This window comes from Dipodomys merriami, unplaced genomic scaffold, assembly GCF_024711535.1.
Source record: "Dipodomys merriami isolate MVZ:Mamm:240054 unplaced genomic scaffold, mDipMer1.0.p SCAF_2, whole genome shotgun sequence".
NCBI classification, from domain to species: Eukaryota; Metazoa; Chordata; class Mammalia; order Rodentia; family Heteromyidae; genus Dipodomys; species Dipodomys merriami.
The window spans coordinates 12,518,886-12,539,925 of record NW_027203381.1 but is presented as its reverse complement, the minus strand read 5'-3'; the positions used below and the strand labels follow the sequence as shown (position 1 = coordinate 12,539,925).

Sequence of the window (21,040 nt, the reverse complement as noted above, 5' to 3'; positions counted from 1 at the left end):
CTCAGTCTGGCTTTGAGGCAGGATCCTCAGATCCCTGCCTCCCGAGTAGCTAGCATTACAGGCATGAGCCACAGGCACCCGACAGTGTATTATCTTTATTAGACTATTTACAAAATAAATGTATCAAAGGAAGTTAGAAGTGTTGTTTGAAAGGTTGTTATTTCAGAAGAGTGATAGCTGGTGCAGCTAGAGAGCCAAGAATTAAAAGAGAAGAGAGTTTTCAGTAGAGAAACTTCACAGTCTTCAGATCCCACGTGGAATTCCCTCTGACTTACTGTGTGATTTAACCTTTTGGTGTCTTATCTGTGAAATCAGGATAGAAATACTTGCTGTGCCCAACTCACAGTTTTCTTGGAAGGTCAAAGTGGGATAATAGATGTGAGAATACTTTGAAAATAAAAAGATTGAAGTGCTATAAAAAAAAATGTAAGATTTAGAGGGCTGTCAGCATTCTGTCCCCCCTCCCAAGGATAGTCCTAAAGATAGTGATTATCAACTGCAAAGACCCACGTGAAAGTAGCATCCATTTCTATACTGAGCTCACAAAGACAGCATCCTTTGATAAGCACTCACAGCACCTAGCTGAAGGTCTAATGCAGGCTGCAGCTCTGGGTTTTTCACAGCTAGCTTTGTACAGGATCTATAATAGATGTAGTTTCCAGAGACTTGCAAATCTCGCTTAAAACTGCTAACTAACATAGACATCCAACATCAAACCTAAAGAGAATAGGAAGACACTGTTGTAAAGGCTAAAAGGTAAGTTTAATGTTGTGAGGTCCCCATTTAATTATCCTAGCTATGGTTATAGAAAAACAGAGAGAGGGCTATGAAAGGACAAATTGAAAGACATCTGTGTCAACAGGCAATGTCACAGGACCAGGAAAATTTGACTCCCTATGAGGGTAGAGATAGATTGTTCTAGATCTAAGCCAAATCACCAGCAGAATTCAGTGACCAGCTTGCAGTCTCCTTGGGTACCTGGATATGCCTCCATGTACATAAATGTCATGACAGATACCTGTCCAAGAAACGAAGCATACTCTTCTCAATTATCAGCCCCCCCCCCATAACACTAACACCTGCTATGGTTTCCTTTAATCATGAATGACAGTAGACGAAGAATCGTGTTACAACATGCCTTCCATTTACTCATAGTTGGATGTTTTCCTTAGATTAAAAAAAATACAGGAAACAAAATGGTCATGGAAATAGCAGATATAATAGTTGAGTTCCGTGTCTTTTTTTTAACAAGCAACTTGAATTCAGGGGAAAAATTAAATGACAGAGAAAGTTCCTATCTGGGAGTTAAGGCAGGTATCAGATTGCTGGTGCAAGCATCACAGGTAACCTAAAGAAGATCAGTTGCATTCTCCCCTCTGAGCCTTCCCCTGGCTCTCTCTACTACCCTGCAATTGCTAGCAGAGAGAAGGTGCTAAGAACCATCTTGACCTGCCCATACCTGCTGTGATCTACCCAACCTCTTTTACCAGCTTCAAACCTGCCTTTCTTGGAGGGGTAGGCACTCAGAAGCCAGCTGCTCACTCGTCCTACACCATCTACAACAGGACTCAGAACCTGTCCTGTGTGAAACTGTAAAACCACAGAACAAAGAGATCTAGGGTTTTTCACAAGTTTTCACTGATTGTCTAATTCTTTAAAGAGTCCCTTTCCTTGTGTTCCGGCATTCGAGTGGGAAGCTTTTCCTGTGAAGAAAAGAGGACAGAGTCAGTAGGAGAACTGTATTCTTGGCTCCTTTTGTTTTTGTTTTGTTTTTGGTGCCAGTCCTGGGGCTTGAACTCAGGGCCTGGGTGCTCTTTTGATCAAGGCTAATGCTCTGCTCTTTGGGCTACAGTTCAGTTTGTTTTGGAGCTTAATCCGAGATGGGTTTTATGGATTTTCTTGCCTTAGATCTCAACCTCCTGAGTAGCTAGGATTGCAGGCATGAACCAGTAGCATCTGGCTGTTCTTGGGTCCTTTCTGGAAGAAACAAAATGTCTATATGAGAGAAACATCTTTCTCCCACCAGTGTTCAGAGCCTAAGCTTTTCACATGGGAGAGAGCCAGGTTTAGTGAAAACGAACTAACTTTGCAGTCATTTCTCCTATATGAAAATGCCATCTTTTCAAAAGCAGATGGGACCTTGGCCAAGTTATTTAACCTCCCTGAATATCTTTCCCATCTGTCTATCGAAATTAGTAAAAATAGAATCATGTAGAATTTTTGTGAGTGTACCTGGAGTTAAAATGTTGAGGTTCACAAAATAGATAATGGGATAGCTCAGTCTTTATTTTTAATTTTGTGCTCCTAGTGAGTCTGAAATTTTGAAATATTGGGAAGTTCAGGGACCTCTAACCCCTAGGAATCCCTGTGAACACAAGACAAGAACTCTCCAAAGAGGGAGAAGGGGCCAGAGCTCAGGGACTCAGCAGCTCATCCTCCAACAACAGCTCCCATTTCCCACGTAGAAGCAGTGCTCATCGATAAATCAGCAAGCGGCAGTATGTTTTGCAAAATTACATGGACATCTTGATGTTTTTATCCTGTTAGAATAATACACAAAACAGTGGCTTCTTTCTCCTGCTCAACAAAGCTATGATGTTGACAATTACAGTTTCAGAAGTACAAGGTACAAAGACTTCCCCAAAACTGAAAGATGAAAGCTAAAATTAGATTTCTTTATAAAGAAAAAGAAAAGGAAAAAAACTCCCCCAGGGCTGAGGTAATGCTATTGTAGCTGCTCTAAATGATAGGTGATTTTTCTGTACCCACTGTGAATACAATAATGAGTGACAATAGACATACACATAACTTAAGATCTAACTGTAATGTTATTTTTCAAGTAGCTTCTCCAACTACAATGCCTCAGCCTTCTAGAAAAAGCAATCATGCAAACAAGTCAAACGTCAAAAAGTCTCTGCAAGGGCCTAGGAGATTAACACAATTGAACATAATAGCTCCTTCCAAACCATTTCTTTAGAGCCTGGAGTCCAAAAAGCTTGCAGCCTGAAGACAGCTTTCCAAATATATTTTATTTATTCCAGGAAGGAGGAAAGACTATGTGAAGTTCTTGTATGCCTTTCACATACAGACACTTCCCTGAGCTTTAAAGAAAAGCATTCATCAGTGGGCACGAAATGAGTAATTCCTCCGCTTCTAGAAAACATAATCGTGGCAAACATCTGAACTGTTCAAAGCTATGCAAAACATCTTTTGTAGAGACACTGGCAAGAAACCTTGAAATAAATGTCATTTCAAACGAGTCTCAGCAAATGAATACATCCTGCAAGCCTGCTGTGGGATGCATAGTGAATCTCTGGACAGCAATAGTGTCTCTAGGGAGGATAACCAAGACCTTGAGAGATAAGGGTAGAATAACAGAAGGAGCTTTCCTGTTCCCAGTGCACCCTTCCCTATATTTTATATATGTGCATGTGCTAATTTAATCTAATTACTTAATTTAATTAACTATGGCCTCTTCAGCAGCTCATGCATCCCAGAGGAACAGATGATCTGCCTCAGTAATCAGTCCGAGGGACTGGCCTTCTCTCTGGCCAGGACTCAGGTGTGCTGTAGAGCAGACATGTCCCCAGCCTTCTTTCCTGTGCTGGGAGCTGTGCTGGCCCTGAAGGGATAAATGAGAAGAAGATGCAGCCTCCAGCGGCCAGCATAGGGCTCCATCCCAAATCACCCTTTCCCCAGTCCCAGAGTAAGCCATGGAGTTGCCACTGTTTTTTTGTTTGTTTGTTTGTTTGTTTTTGCCTTCTTGCTTTTACACCCCCCTGTAAACTGAAATTATCATAGACTAAAAATGAACTTGGAATATTTAATACACCTCAGCCACGTGCTGCCTTCGACAGGCTCTGAACACTTCTGTTAGCCAACACTTGAGCAAAATCAACTCACACAAAGCTGCGTTTGGAATAAAGTGGTGGATGCCTCCTGTGATACAGATATTTACCTTTATTGAAAATTGCTGGCCACACAGTACTCTACGGAGTCTCATATGCTCACTCTTAGGACTGCTTGCCCCTGGGGAGAGCAGCTCACTATCTTTTCTTTTTAAGAGAGAGGATGAAACTATATGTGACCAGCCTGCAACAAGATCAACATTTAAACTGAATGGGGATGATTTTCACACCACTGTAATGCTGGAAAATCATAGTCAGGGACCCTCTATCTATCCTCAAAAGAATGGAATAAAGATGGAATGAGATTCATTATGTAAAATCCCTAGTATAATATCCAACAAACAGCAAGTGAGCAACACATGCTAGAGACATCACTATCATCTTCATCATCACTAAGAGTAATAGAAATAATCGATCCCCACTGCTAAAGAATAATGGTTTCAGCCCGCCTGGATTGCTCCCATTTCCAGCCCTCTGTCCTAAAACTCACTCAAGAAGCACGGTGGATTAGTGGCAAAGGTGGCTTCATAACCAGGCATCTTCTCCTTGAGCAAATCCTTAATGCTACTTCTACTATAAAGTGAGATTAGTTGTGCCTTTCACATAGGATAGGACCAAGATTACGCAGAATGTCTAGAAGGCACCTGGCACATAAGTGCTCGAAGAATCCTGGCTGTTCTTGCTTTACTCCAAGGAGAAAGCTTATCTACACAGCATCGATAAGCTGAGCCTTGACTCTAGTGGCTGTACACTCTTGCTCTGTCCAGCTGTGGCCCCTGCCTTGTCTACTCTCACCACCTCCATCCCTGCAGACATCATACATCTTTCTTCTCTCTGTTCATCTCAGAACTTTGACACTTCCTCTGACCGCAATGACTCTTTCTACCAATGAACTCACGCAGTGTTATATTTTTCCCCTGTGGGGAAAATAGAAGTCAGAAACCCAAAGGAGTACAAGATCCTTCTTTTGTGGCCATTTTCAGACTCATTGGAAACCAAGATGCCAAGCCATAACACGCTGAAAGAACTCTAGTCACATATGGCCAAAAAGGAGTTTCCCATAAGGCCTCTCTCTGAGCTTCCTGCACAAGAATATCTGTGCTGTCTGGGCAGGGTCACCAGCAATACCTTGACGCTTTATTCAGGAATGGTTCATCAAAGAAAATTGCCTATTGGTTAATTGATACATTAAGGCATACTGGGGCTTCTGTCATGTGGTCAGGCTGGAAAGACATTGGGTCTATCAGTAAACATTCATTTGAGCCAGCATTTCATCCCAACTCCATAGTATTTCATCCCAGCTTCATCCATCTACTCCAACTACTCCATCGATACAGTGCAAATCATAATCATTGTTCTTGATAAGCTTGGAGCAGTTCTGAGCAGTTGTGCTTGCGTAGACCCCCGCCAACTCCTTAGTTTGACCTATAGGTTCTTCACAATTAGACCCTAACTCTCCTTATGATTTTTTTTTCCTTTTGACAGTACTGAGGTTTGAACTCAGGGCCTTGTGCTTGTTAGGTAAGCACTCTATCACTTGAGCCATGCCCTATCCCTTTGGGGCTTTAGTTATTTTTCAAATAAGTCTCCTGCTTTTTTTGTCCAAGCTGGTGTTTGGACCTACAATTTACGCTTCCCAAATTGTCAGGATTACGGGTGAGCACTAGCAGGCCTGATCTCTATGGACTTCTTTGAGGGCAATGATCTTATCTCTCTTTCTGTTCCGCATGTCCACCATAATCTTATTTGCCTTCTACTCTTCCCTCTAACTGGAACCTCTCCTTTTAACTCCTTCACCCAATCTCAATGTTGCTCTGTGAATTCGGACTTTGTGGAGACAGAGGTCAGTGCTCACATCTCTCATGAGCCCTCTGTTGTAGAGCTTCTTACAAGAGGAGTCCCCTGGTTTCCATCCTTTCCCCCTATAAGACCATTAAGCATCATGGAGTTAAGAGTGGCTTTATAACCCCTGTAAATTCTGATTTATTGTTAATTTTCACCCCCTCCCAACACAAGGTTACCAGAACTAGAAGAACTAGATGGGAGTATGGAGGTACAGGGGCAGAATGTTTTGTATCTTGCTGAATCTCTCTCTCTCTATCTCTCTATCTCTCTCTCTCTCTCTCTCTCTCTCTCTCTCTCTCTCCTTATCTATCTATCTATCTATCTATATACATACAGGCAAACATAATTTTGTTATTATTAAGGTGTTGTACAGAGGGGTTACCATTTCATAAGTAAGGTAATGAGTACGTTTCTTTTTGGACAATGTCATCCTTTCCTTTGCTTTCCCCCAGTTTCCGCTCATGTCCCTGCCCACAAGTAGAACCTGTTTGGGAACAGTGCCATAACTTTTGCCTCTTCTGGTTTTGGCTTGCCAGTCCAAGATATACTATCTCCAGGGAGGAGCTGGGCCCTTTCGGACCATCCAGATAGAGAAAATTTTTCACAGGAGAGCTCTGGTCTCCAGATGGAGTGAGCCCCACCCTCCCTGTGGGACAGTGTTGGGAGATAAGACATGGTCTGGGCTCTGTAGAAGATTACAGTCCCAGTCCCAGAGCTCACCCTGCCAAGGGGCCATAATACCAGGCCTGCCCTAATAAGCCTATAAGGCAAGAAATTCAGGGCCAAAAGAGGTATTTCCAACTGGAGAGGGGAAAGTCTTAGCTTGCTTTGTATGGGAAACGCCTATGTGTCACCTCCAGCTTTCTTCATGAGTGTTTGCTGGCCAGTATTTAGAGCAGCAAGCCATTGGTAAAGCTGAGCCTGGAGAGGGTCATAAACTAATTTCAAAGAAACGTGTAAGCTTTCCCTGAGCACCCAATAGCAAATGGACTAATTTGCATTCCCACTACACATCAAAATGTATAACTAGTAAATAGGGTAAACCAAGTTTAAAGTCAAGCAATAGATGGCGATGTGAGTTTTTCCTTCCCAGCAAGCCTGTCTTGTGTGCTTCTTAAACTCCTGAAGAAAAAAAACAAACAAACAAACAGATTTTTGTGTATTTATAACTTTTTTTAAAAACTTCTACATAACTCAGGCCACCTATTCCAGCCAGAATGAGGATTTCAGTCAGGATTAAATGTACCATGGTTCACGGTGCCAGGTCTGGTCAGCTCAGGCCCAAGCACCTTGTATACTTGCTGAGTACATTCTGCCAGGCACAGAGAGAGAGAGTGAGAGACAGGCAGACAGACAGACACAGAGACAGAAAGAATGGGTGAGGCACTCATCACTCACCTTGCAACTTTACTGGGAATGAGCAAGTAGGGGTGTTGAGCATAAAAGGGAGATGGGGAGTGGAGCGGGGGAATTCTAGAAAATTCCAAGGATTTTTTTTCAAGAGCTTTCCATGTAGGCCGATCCCAGCGGCTAGGACCTTTCTTCTTGGGATGTTTTAGCTAGGTGCTGCCCCACGGGAGTCGGGGCGGTGCCTGGTGAGGAAGGAAAAACCATCCATCCTGCGTCTCTGAGAAGCACCCAGATGGTGTTTATCCTCCACGGTAGCAAATCCGGTTATTTATCTCCCTGTTCCTGATGTATTTTATAAAGGAATGAATGGTCTATTAAACTAAGTTTGGGCGGCTGCCTCGTTGGCAGCCACTGTGCCTCGCGAGTCCCCTCCACCCCGGGAGGCCGGTGGCGTGGGCTGCAGGCTTCCAGCCTCCATTTCCCCTCCCTCGGCCGCCTCCCCCTTCTCCTCCCCCCTCCCTCGGGTTATTTGGGAGATTAGAGTTCATTAATTAAATCCTGTGCTCAGATCGAACCGTAACATTATTCCAATCACATTTATCTTGCAGGCGGCGACGGAGATGGCAGCCTAGCGGGGAACGCGGGGGGATCCTGAACGGGCGGCGGGAGACGCACGGCGCGGCGCGCTCCACCGCCACGGCGCCGCCGCCGCCGCCGCCACCGCCGCGCCGCCCCTCCATCTTCCCGCCCGGCCCCGGGGGTCGCGCTCACCCCGCGCCCGCCGCGCCCGGCGCCCCCGGCCTTCCGCCGCGCGGGCCCCCTCCCCCACCGCCCGCGCACACACGCGCGCACACGCGCGCACACACGCGGACACGCCAGCCCGCCGCTTCCTGGCCGCTCAATGGGCCGATTTGCCCCCGCGATCGCCCTGCCTTCAGCCCAATCCGGCATGAGAAATTGCAAAATGGCCCGGGTGGCCAGCGTGCTGGGGCTCGTCATGCTCAGCGTGGCCCTGCTCATCCTGTCGCTCATCAGCTACGTGTCCCTGAAGAAGGAGAACATCTTCACCACCCCCAAGTACGCCAGCCCGGGGGCGCCCCGAATGTACATGTTCCACGCGGGATTCCGGTGAGTGGCGGCGGTCCCCGCTGCGCTCGGGGTCGCGGGGGGGGGGGAGGCCTGCGGGTCGCGGCCAGGTGTGCGGGGGTCAGGGAGGGAGTAGGGGAGACTGGAGGGACGGGGGGGGCGACCAGGAGAAGTGGGGGGGGGCGCTGCACGGGCTTCTCCCAGACACTTGGAGCTGGGTGATGCGTGGTCTTTCCTCTCTTCCCCACCCTCCTCCCCTTCCTTACTTCACCCCAAGCCTCTGTTCCCGATCGAGGCGATTGCCTTTCTCGCTATCCCCTCCCCCATGGGGGGGAGGGCCTGGCTGACTGGGAATGGTGGAGGGGGGGGGCGGAGGCCGGGGGACCGGGGAGAGTGAACCCACAGATGGACGCGCGCGAGGTGAGCGCCCTCCCCGCGCGCCGTCCGCGCCCGCCGCGGGCCGAGCTCCGGGCGCTTTAATGGCGCAGGCGCCGACTCCCTCGCGCCAGCCTCTCCTCCCCCCTGCTCATCAAAGGATGCGCGGGTTTCTTCCCTCCGAGTCCCGGGGGCCGTCCCGCCACCCCACCCACCCCCCGCCTTCCTCCCCCTCTCCGGGATTTCTGCACACACACCCCGCGCCCCTCCGGACCGCGAGCCACCTCTAGGCCGCCCACCCCCGTCCGGGGTGGCGCCCAGCGCAGCCCGGCGCAGTCCGCGGGAGCCGCACCCCGGGGCGCACCCCCAGCGCGGCCTCCCGCAGCCTGTGTAAACGCAACCTGTGGTCCGAGCCGAGCTCGGGTTGCAAAACCGGGAACCGCCCCCCCCCCCCAGCCAGCGCCGGGGAGGGAGCGAGGAGGCCGGGGAGGCCAGCTCCCGGGGGGGCCCCCAACTCCGCTCGGCCTCCCGGGGTCCTGACTTGGGGGGGGGGTCTCAGCCTCGGGCTGGAGCCTGAGATCACACTCGGGCTCGGGAAGGAAAAGGTTAAGGCAGGAATCACCTCCCACCCCGGCCTTCCCCTGAGTCTCCGGTTTCCTCTGCCCTTTCTCCAAAAATCAATTCCGCGGGGCGGGCGCGGGCGGGGGAGGGGTGGGGAGGAGGGGGAGCGCTGTCCGCGGTGCTGACTCCGGGTCCCCGCCGCGCAGCCGGCCTGCAGCCCCGCGCCGGGCTCCCGCCCCTGCTCTCTGCGTGACGGCCATTTTATGGTGTCTCCGGCACCCGGAGGGATGGACAATGGAGACCAGAGTCCCTAGTTTCCCTTCTGTCTCCCGGGAGTGTGCGGGAGCAGAGAGTAGGCCGAAGGAGCTGGGGCACTGGGGCGGGATGGGGTCCGCGCCGGTGCCTCTGCCCTCCCCCCTCGCCCGTCTCCCCTCCGCAGCTCCCCCCTCCACCCCCATCCCGCGCTCGCAGCCGGCTTGGACCTTGGGGCGGGGGGGGGGGCAGCCTCGGCTCCCCCTCTCTGAGGCCAGCACGTTTGTCTGTAACCCCCAACCCCTCTCCAGGTCGCAATTTGCGCTGAAGTTTCTAGACCCATCGTTTGTGCCCATTACGAATTCTCTCAACCAAGAATTGCAAGAGAAACCTCCTAAGTGGACATTTAATCGGACAGCGTTTTTGCACCAAAGGTAGGAAAGGAGGGAAACGATCCAATAGGTGGTGTTGAATTCTGGAACGCAAACAAAACAACAAGCAAACAAACCCCAAACAACAAAACATCTCTCTCTTCCCCCCACACACACACACACACATACTGGGTATATTTGTTTTTACATTGCAGTCCTGGCTAAATGTAAAAGATGAGAATTGATAACCCTGTCAAATGTGTGCCCTCTTTCAAAAGAATACATCAGAAGAACCCGTTAGAATGTAAATATCCTTACATTTCCAATGTAAGGGCTTGATTAAGCACCATTACCAAGTCTGGCTAAGTCTTCCAAAGCTGTCCATTAAAAGAGACAGAGAAACAGAGAAAGAAAGAAAGAAAGAAAGAAAGAAAGAAACAGGTTATCCAATTTATTTTTATTCTGTATCTGAGAACTTATTCGAACACAGAAGACTTCATGATGTGTTTCCCTCAATTTACCAGTGAAGATGTGAGCCCAAATGGGCATAGGTAAACACTGATTTTTGTTTTCATTAGGCTTTTACATGCGTCAAACCTCGTTCATTATTGTAGCCTTCTTTAACATACAAAGAACTATTCTTGAGGGAATAAGGGCGAGATTTATTCAAATTTTTGTTTATTCTTGATGCTATTTTGATGCACTCTTCGAACCACGAATTAGTTATTACTCATTCCTTCTTGGTGTTTCTCTGCTCAATGCAATGTGAGCCATCTAGTGTATTCATTAGGAGAATGAATACTTATTTTACAAACCATCATTTGTATGGAGTTGTATTTTGGTCATAGCATTTCTAGTTATTGCTCTTTTTAAAAACTGTAATCTACTGGCAGAATTTAAACAACTCCAGTGGATATCCATGGTGTCAGAAAAATACTGTTTATTTGGTGGCATCATGTGATTATGATTAGTTTTTTAAATATTCATGTTTAATTAGAAATTAGTTCATGAAAATAATTCACACTAACCCCTAAAAATGATTTCTTAACTGTTGAGTTTTAATTTACTATTAATTTTATAGACAACCCAGAATGATTTCAGGGTAGAACACATTCTTTCCCCAAAACACATTGATACATTTTTAACTAAATAAAAACATTCTCCCACACTAGGCCATGTGACTCTAATAATCAGTGCTTTTTTCTCAAAATTTCCCTCCTTTCATCCATTTATTAGATAATCTTTCATTTTTACCAGTATCACTTACATTTGTCTTTATAAAGCTTGTAAGAACAGTATTTGTAACTTGGAAATTTTGAATTGAAGATGTCTGTTTATATTGCGCTACACTTTACAAAATAAAATTGTGTTTGAAATAAAAATCCAAGCAGTTAGCCGGGCGCTGGTGGCTCTCGCCTGTAATCCTAGCTACTCAGGAGGCTGAGATCTGAGGATCTCGGTTCAAAGCCAGCCCGGGCAGGAGAGACCGTGAGACTCCTATCTCCAATAAACCACCAGAAAACCAGAAGTGGCGCTGTGGCTCAAGTGGTAGAGTGCTCGCCTTGAGCTGAAGAGCTGAGGGACAGCACCCAGGCCCAGAGTTCAAGCCCCACGACCGACAAAAAAAAAAAAAATCCAAGCAGTTATGGCATGCAGAGAAATGTAAATACTTGGAGAAAGTTACGTTATGTAAAATAAGTCAGGCCCAGAAAGACAAAGGTTTATAAGCCAAAATTAGCTTATAAGCTCATAAGTAAATACATTGGGTGGTATGCAAGTATATACAGATGTATGAACTGAAATGTGGCACATTCAAGGGAGAACTCAAATAGTATAATTCCTTAGAAAGGCAAAAAAAAAGTCTTTCAAAGTTCAACAAAATAATCACCAGGAAGCAGATACTTGAAAGGGGTGAGGTGGAATCAAGGGGAAATGGGTGGACAAATGAAGAGAAGAAGCGAGGGAGAAATGTATATCCTACAAAATTAAGAAAAGTGAGAGAAGGGATGGGTTGGAAGGGATGGGTGGCAATGTTAACAGGAGTGACATTGCCCAAAATGCATTGCATTCATAAACTATTTCATTAAGTTGTAGCTCCTTTGTACAACTACTTAAAGATAATTTTTAAATTCTTTTTTGTTTTTTTTTTTGGTCCGGTCGTGGTGCCTGAACTCTGGGCCTGGGTGTTGTCCTTCAGCTCTTCAGCTCAAGGCTAGCACTCTACCACTTGAGCCACAGCGCCACTTCCGGGTTTTTTCTTTTTTTGCTTATGTGGTGCTGAGGAATCGAACCCAGGGCCTCAGGCATGCAAGGCAAGCGCTCTACCACTGAGCCACCTTCCCAGCCCTTTAAATTCATTTTTTAAAATTCATAACATGCAAAGCATCTTATTTCATACCTGCAACTGTTTAGGCAAAAGGCACAGGAGTTTCAGTGTGGTTTTTTTGCACTGGAGAAGCTTACCAACAAAGTCGTATGATATTGGTCCCTTAAATATTTTGTTTTTCTTTAACTTATTTTATGCCATCTTTAAATAGTTGTACCAAGGGGTTTCAATTCAGCATGTCAATTGATGCCATATATCCTAATCACATCTCAATGTTGAGACTTTAAAAAGAGACACCCAATTTTAGTTTAAGCCCACATGAAAGCAACATGAAGATCATTTTAAATATCACTCTTGCCTTGCTTATGTTCGACATTATACAGAGTACATATACACACGCTTCACATTGGAGTATACATGTGTTTTAAATTTTTTAAATATATTTTATAGTACATTTTATGTACACTAAGTTGTATATAAAATCAAGCAGAAAAATACCTATTTTATTATTCAAATGTATTAGATGAGATACCTCATTTTTATTAGTCATCTATCCCCAATGCCATTCTCATTTTTAATATTTTAAAAATACGTAGTGTTGTACTGACTCACATACTTAGTTCTTATTTGGATACCAGTGATACTTGATATTTCTTGAATACTGCAAACAAGTAGTCCTTTTGTTTAAAAACTCAAAGTCACCGATGTTTATGCATTAACATAAGCTCTTTGGGGCTTTTGTAAATTTTCTCCCTGAATTTACTGACACAGTTTTGTCATCTATCTCCTCTGTGGTCAAATATGCCTCTCTAGTAGAGAAAAAAAAAAAAACTAAGAAATGACCAGGCACCGGTGGCTCACGGCTCTCAGGAGGCTGAGATCTGTGGATCATGGTTCAAAGTCAGCCTGGGCAGGAAAGTCTTGAGACTCATCTCCAATTAACCACCAGAAAACAGGAAGTGGTGCTGTGGCTCAAGTGGTAGAGTGCTCACCTTAGCTGAAGAGCGCAGGGACAGCTCCAAGGCCCAGAGTTCAAGCCCCACAACCAATTGGAAAAAAAAAAAAAAAAAGGTTATATCCAGAACTTGACTGAAAAGCGAGAACATGGGTGTACATCTCTTCAAAGACTTGGGTAATGAATGTCTAGTTTCACTTAGACTCCGTGTGCTGAGATTCTTGTTTGAATGGAATGGCAACTCAGTTCTTTTTGAATGGAATGCATTTAATGTTTCTTTTTATTTTAGGCAAGAAATTCTTCAGCATGTCGATGTAATAAAAAATTTTTCTTTGACCAAGAATAGTGTTCGGATTGGACAGCTGATGCACTATGATTATTCCAGCCATAAATATGTTTTCTCGATTAGCAATAACTTCCGGTCACTACTTCCAGATGTTTCGCCCATTGTGAATAAGCATTATAACATTTGTGCTGTGGTTGGCAACAGTGGGATTCTGACAGGGAGCCAGTGTGGACAAGAAATAGATAAATCCGATTTCGTTTTTCGTTGCAATTTTGCCCCTACGGAGGCTTTCCAAAGAGATGTTGGAAGGAAAACCAACCTTACCACTTTCAACCCCAGCATCTTGGAAAAATATTACAACAATCTTTTGACCATTCAGGACCGTAACAACTTTTTCCTCAGTTTAAAAAAGCTTGATGGGGCCATTCTTTGGATCCCTGCATTTTTCTTCCACACTTCAGCAACTGTTACCAGAACATTAGTTGACTTTTTTGTTGAACACAGAGGTCAGTTAAAGGTCCAATTGGCTTGGCCTGGAAACATAATGCAACATGTCAACAGGTGTGTATATTTTGTTAAATTTAGCTCTTACCCCACCAGATAGCAAATCAATATTGTAATCTGTTGGGGTGGGTAATATGTTTGGTTCCTTTAATATTTCAAGTTTGTTTTGTTAGGTTAGTATTTTAGAGATTTTTCTTTCTTCTATGAATGAATGAATGAGTAATTCTAGTTAAGAAGTTTGATCTGCCTCCTAGCTGGTAGCTAAGTGTTAGACAGATTGATGTTTCATTTGTCTCCCTTCTCTAGTCTTTGTCTTCTTTTTAATGAGCAGACACGAAAATCACCACAACTCAAGAATTTTCTCTAAATGAATCGCTGTCTCCTAATGGTTAACTTATACCAAACAAATACTTCCTTTTTTAAATAACAGGCAATTGGCTTAAAATGGTTCTTTTTGTTTAAATCCAACTAATTAAGTCATAATTTGTACCTCTGCCTTTATAACATGACTGCAAGTTATAGTGTATTTATGCCTATAAAAAAGAACAACAAAATACCATGTGGAATATTTTATGAACTTGTTGATTTCTTACAATTCGATAGACTGATTAACTTAATATAAAATTTTTATCTAATCTGCTGGTTTTCAATTCTGTCTGAATATAGGGACCACTTGGAGAGTTCTCTAGTAACCACAGAATCCTAGAGATTTTTTTTTTCCCCTTGTAGATTAGTCTCATCCTGCTTTCCCCTAAAGTTTTCCAAATTTAGTTCACTTAATCTCCCAATGAAGGAAGAGTCGTTGTGTGTGTCTCCAGAACAAAGGATAATTCCATAATTTATAGTCCAATCTTGAACCTTTTTGAGGAGAGGCAGAGAATGGGATACTATTAGTAGGAACAGCAGGATAGCAGACATAAATTGGGACTGTCCCCATTTCCCAGGAAGTATGGATACCTTTCCAAGAGGTAATGGGAGCCAATGTTTCACCTTTAAAAATGAGTCAAATGACATACAAGGAGCAGGAGTTTTTTTTTTTTTTTCTTGCCCAAAGTCACTTCCCCAAATGAGCAGAACCAGAATTGGAAGTCAGGTCTTCTGCTAGCCTGTTGTGTGTCATTCGACTTCATTATTTTTCTCCCCATATGTTCAATGTCATTGACTTTAAGTTTCATCTGGAAGGGGAAATGTCAGTAGGATTGTACTGCAAGATGGATTTATCCCCACCACTTGACCAGTCTAGACAATCCCCATCCAGCCCAGTCCTGTTGACCTATTTGATTGAAAACCTTCCAACACTGGCCTCTGAATCCACATGTACTTATTGTTTCACAGGTACTGGAGAAACAAACATTTGTCGCCCAAACGGCTGAGCACAGGCATTCTTATGTACACCCTGGCATCAGCAATATGTGAAGAGATACACTTGTATGGATTCTGGCCTTTCGGATTTGACCCCAACACCAAGGAAGATCTTCCATACCATTACTATGATAAAAAAGGAACCAAATTTACCACCAAGTGGCAGGAGTCCCACCAGCTTCCTGCTGAGTTTCAGCTACTGTACCGAATGCATGGGGAGGGGCTCACCAAGCTGACTCTGTCACACTGTGCCTAAGAACTCCAACGGAAAGTGCCAAATGGTGTTTAAAAAGTGCCCCAAATCGAATTGAATAGTCTTCAGAGTAGAGCCCTAGAGACTGTCTTAGAAGGCAAGTCTGCCACTTAAGGAAAGATGTCTTCTCTCCCTCTTTCGCACTGCTCTCTGAATGGACTTAGCAGACTTAACAGGACAGAAGCATTGAAGCCACACAATTTAAACTTGGTTGATAAAAGGGAATGTTGCATTTGGAAGTATGCTGCTAACAAAATGGTTTAAATTATTTTTGTGTTTGTATTTTACTAAACTGCCTCCCACTGGTTGAGGTGTAGAGCTGCACTTGGAAATGATCAGAGGCCTCTGGACAATTAAGGCAGAATTTATTTTGCCAGTGGGATCTATTTCCTTCTTTCTTTCCTTCCTTCCTTTCTTTCCTTTGTTCTCTCCCTCCCTTTCTCTCTCACTTCCTCCTTCCTCTCCTTCCTACCTTTCTCTTCCTCTCCCCTTCCCTCTTCTCCTTCTCTCCCTTTACCTACCCCTCTCAATATCTCCATTTCCCTTGCTGAACCACCATGGTGTTTAGTAATTTGCTAGGAATCCTTACTGAATTAGCTTTGCTTGTGTGTGTTGCACCTGTATTTGATGTGTTCGAGGCTCTGGGTAACTTTGATAACTGATGAATCCCTCGTGATGACTTTTATAAGAAATGCCTCTTATGAAGTTCTCCCTCATCCACAGGGTCATTTAACAGAGGTGGTCCGTCTTGGGTGAGTAACGTGTGATGTAGTACATCTTTCACTAGCCTAAAGAAAGTGTCTGGCAGGTGGCATCGCATCTGTTGGCATGAGTGCAATTGTGGCAGATAATAGCACTGTGGGCTCACCTGCCAAGGGTATTCTGGCCTAGATTTACTGCCTCCTGTAATCCCAACCCAGGCGTTGTACTGGGCATTTCCCCGAATATGGAGGTGACGAGTCTGCTTAAGAGCTCAGGGCACATAAAAGAAGAGGCATGTTTAGGCCATTTGAATCTTGTATTCTCTATCAAGTGTTAGGACTGTGTTGCCCATTCAGAGATTTTTAAGAAACAGAAGGGTTGGGGTAGGGGAAATGCCATGGGGTTGGCCAGGTAGGCCCTCGTGTGAATAATTCTGAGGTGAGATCATTTTCAGTAACTGTGCAGACCACCACCCACATAAACACCTGCTTGTTTCCTTCTAGACAGTTGTAGACTCTGAGTATCCCATGCTTCCACTGAAATCTAGTCTATGTGCCTCTCAATTAAGCATTTTGAAAGGAAAAGCCATGGTGCAGTGGCAAAACTTGGTAGGAAATAGCTCTTGGAATTTGAGATTCTGTAGACCTGCCATGAAGGAATGTGCTGGCCACTTTCCCTTTTCATTACTTCAGTCCGTCGGAGTAGAAACCACATCACTCCCACATTGCTGGCTTTTTACTAAGCAGTACTTTGCTCTTCCAGTTCAGCCCGAAGTCTGGCCAAGTGGATGTTAAATTTTAATGAGAGTTTCTTTCTCCCTTCCAAATGCCAGTCAAGCACATTTGTTCTATGTTTGAGTGGCTTAGCTCATTCTCTTCCAGAAATCTCATCTAGATTGCTTACTGTGTTACAAATACTGGTTTTAAAAATTGCTGTTATTTCATGCCCAACTCCTGTCCTCTCTCTGTGAAGGTATTATGCCCCAAACTGAATACCATCAGGACTGTCATCCTTCTGCTTATGATCTGCCTGGTCCTTGAATTGTTCTTTTCTGAAAGGTAGTCAAAGCAGATTACACAGTCTCAGAGGTTAAGTCGTGAAAGAAACTTCCAGCTTCGAATCTTGTATCAGCTGTGGCAGGTCTTACAATATGTGGGAATGGCAACTGTCCAGACAGATGGGGAGAAATAGAACATTTCAAAATGAGAAACACTAAACAACACAATATGTGAAGTCCTTTCAAGAGAAGATTTTAAGACATCCTAAATGTCAAGGGTACGTTTTCATGGGTATAAATACCCTATCACATTTGGCCCTTGTCAGCTTACAGAAGCAGAGGATGCTACTACCATTTCCATGCTTTGCTGGGTTTGGACCACTGCAAGATTGATAACTGCGTGGAGTGAGTCGTTGGCTCTTCCTAAACTTTGTTCATTGGTTACAGCTAAGTGATATTAAGGCCAGTACTACCCACACAAGGTTCTGACTACAGAGTTTTGATCCCATTGTACCCATTTTGTTTTTACTGAACCCAAATACCTAGATTATTTGAACTAGGCAAGTTAAAGAGAGAAAAAAAAACAGAATCCCCAAAAACACTGAGCTATTTAAATTTGGCCTCATTACAATGCCAAGGTTTTGGGCTGTGTTGTTTGTTTAAGTTCAGGGAGATTTTTTTTTAAATCTTCAAGCATTTTATACCATCTTTCCCACCCCTCACTATCATTTTAACTATATATTTAACAGGAGCTCAAAATAGTGAGGGAACAGACTTGTGTCCAGAGCTAGAAAGGCCTTAGAAGTCAGCTCATCCTGGCTTCTAGGCAAGATGTCTTGGAGCCGATCCAAAAGACCACTGATAACCTTTGTCAAAATGTTTTCTGAAAAGCCAGGCATGATGCTGTGTGCTTATAATTCCAGCACATAAGAGATTTAGACAGAGAAATTATGAGTTCAAGGGTATCTTGGGCTATATATTAAGGTCCTGTTTCAAAAATAAAACAGAAGATTCCAAGCTCTCCTATAGGACTTAATCACAGTTCACATAGTTTAAAATTTTATTTACAAGCGGGATGCCAGTGGCTCATGCTGCTATAATCCTAACTACTGAAGAAGCTCACATCTGAGGATTGAAGTTCAAAACCAGCCTGGGTAAGAAAGTCCATGAGACTCTTACCTTCAGTTAACCACCAAAAAGTCAAAAGTGGAGCTGTACCTCAAGTGGTAGAGTGCTAGCCTTGAACACAAGAACTCAGGGACAGAACTCTTGCCCTTGAGTGTAATGCCCCAGGATTGGCACTTTAAAAAAAGAAAAGAATCATTTAATCATTTACAGCCTAAATCCTATTGTGAAAAGAAAAAGGGTAGAAAAAAATAGATGCACTATGTGGCTAAAACATATATCCCAGTTTTCAACACATAGTATATGGCAGCGTTTACTTTTTTTTATTGTGGCTGTCCCCTGAACTTGTAGGTACAACCTAGCAAAAATAAGATACTAGCTGATTGTATAAAATCTCTTTTTGGGTTCTATAAAGACTGTCTCAAAGATTAAACCTATATAATCACTGTCATGACCAAAAGAAAAAAAAAAGATACAATAGGTACATAAAGCATTTATCCCAGTATTATATAGTGCCAGGGCACTGAAGGAAAGAGCCTTTGAGATTTTCTAGTTCTAGTTTTTGACTTTACAGATGAGCGCATGGAGACACACCAAGCGGCTTGTCCAAGTGTGCATATGTGGTTAGTGAAAAAACTCCAACTCCCCATTTGACCTCGGTATAAAACAAAGATAGGCTCAGAGGGAAAGTGATTTGGGGGGTTCCTGGGATCCTCAGGGTACAAAAAGTAAATAAAATGGCTGTGAAAAAATTCTAAATATTCTTAATTGTACAGCATGCCTACATACACAAGTGCTCAGAGATAACATGTTCTTCTCCCCAAATGAAAGAAAGAAACTCCCCTAGGTAAACCACTGTTTGAGACGTCATAGTTCTGTTCCTGGTGGTTTACTATTGACAGCTGAAATCTTATCCAGTAATCTATTCATTTTAATAAAAGATGTTTTGGTCATCTGTATGCATAATTTAGAAGCTGAAGCTTGGAAATGTTTATGTACTTTGCTCTTGTATAATTTTTAGCAGGGGTCCCCTTAAGAGATGCTTTCTTTATTGTAAGTCATTTCAAGAATACTTTTGAATTACGGCACTTAGTTCAATGTGCTAAGATGTACAAATAGCAATGAATACTTTGGGTGGGTCTATGTGTCTTCAAAATGAGACTGAGCAATTTTCTGTATAATTCTGTATCCTTTAAGCCTTTATTCTCCATCATTGTTGGGGTGTACCAGGCAAAATTTCTGTCTAGCCTCTCTCCTCCTTCTTGAGTGTGCATAACTGATCTTTTGCTCACAAAAGGTAAAGAACCCGGATGGACCTCCACGGGTGCTGGGGATTTAGGGAATCTTGGCTGGCTGTTTGGCCTGTCTGGACTCTGTGGCCCACTTAATCAAGGCCACAGATGAGCTGATGGCAAGGACCAAATGGTTTTTCCTCCCTCTCACTGTGACTGCTTTGCCACATAAATGTCATATTGGAGATGGAACACATTTTAGAATGTCATTATTGTTATTATGCGGCATTTCTGAACATTTATTTTCTTGTGATTTATTGATAATATATGTGTTTGAATAGATGTTTTTATCCTCAATGAAGTTCATTCTCTGATTGATTGCAGTGGAATCACAGTGAAAACAGCCTGTTGCAGAATAACTGACTGTAGTTTAAGATGACAATAGGGTTCTGGGGTTAAAACCTGGTTTATGCCTCCGATCCATTTTCTAACAAAGGTATAGAATGAGGAACTCTTCAAAATACAGTTCCATTTGTGCTCCTCACCACAAACCTCTGTCTCATAATGTTCTGGGATAAATCCAGCTCAAATAGATTTATAGGTGATTTTGATGTGACCAGCATTTGGAAACCATATGCCATTTTGACAAGAACAACCAAATGCTTATTACTTTTCAGGCAACTCATATCAAATGTTCCCTAAAATAAGTATGGCACACGGCAAGGTAGACTTGGCCATTCAACTTGTTAACTCAATGGATTGGACTGGCCATTTGTAATTTGTAAGTGAATAGTCATTGATGAAGCTAGGCAGAATGGAGGCAAGCTTGAGAAAAATGTAAGCATTGCTGCTTTGATACGCTTGACTCCAAGGCTAGTTCGTTCTAGTTCACTCTCCATATTTCAGACTCAGATTGTAAATCATTCATCTTTATGAAGGGATACATTGAGAAAAAGAGAAGTTAAATGATTCATTCAAATTCAATTGGAAAGTGGTTCCCAGATCCCAAAATAATCTTGATTTCTCAACCTCCAAGTCACGCCCAAGATGTAAAGATCTCCCAACTAAAATGAAACCAAGCCAGGTGCCAGTGGCTCACACCTGTAATCCTAGCTTCAAAGGAGGCTGAGATCTGAGGATCAGTTTGAAGCCAGCCCAGGGAGGAAAGTCTGTGAGACTCTTATTTCCAATTAATCACCAAATAAAAAAAGATGAAGGTAGTGCTGTGGCTCAAGTGGTAGATGCTAGCCTTGAGCTGAAGAGCTCAGGAACAGTACCTAGGCCCAAAGTTCAAGTCCAAGGACTGGCAAAAAAAAAAAGAAGCCAATAAAAAAGGCAGTTTAAAGAACAAAAAAAAATCTAAGACCTGCCTCATACCATCAAGGTGGTGAGCTGTTCCTAGCTACCTCCTTCTTCCCACCTCTGTTGGGTAAGGTAACACCATCCTTTTGGCCAGACTTCTCTCTATACCTGTGCACATACAAAGCCTTTAATCATCAGAAGTACCCAAGAGTTCCTTTGATTTCCTTCTGTGTGAATCAGAAACAGCT

At 43.7% G+C, this 21,040-nt stretch overlaps 1 protein-coding gene across 1 annotated transcript; it reads left to right on the top strand.

Annotated features, from left to right (window-relative positions):
- The first annotated feature begins 7,926 nt into the window (after positions 1-7,926).
- On the top strand, positions 7,927-20,812 carry St8sia3 (ST8 alpha-N-acetyl-neuraminide alpha-2,8-sialyltransferase 3). Its single transcript, XM_070029066.1, has 4 exons — positions 7,927-8,231; positions 9,689-9,811; positions 13,319-13,876; positions 15,155-20,812. The coding sequence occupies exons 1-4, from the start codon at positions 8,005-8,007 to the stop codon at positions 15,435-15,437; spliced, it is 1,191 nt and encodes a 396-aa protein (XP_069885167.1). The 5' UTR covers positions 7,927-8,004; the 3' UTR covers positions 15,438-20,812.
- Positions 20,813-21,040: the final 228 nt, after the last annotated feature.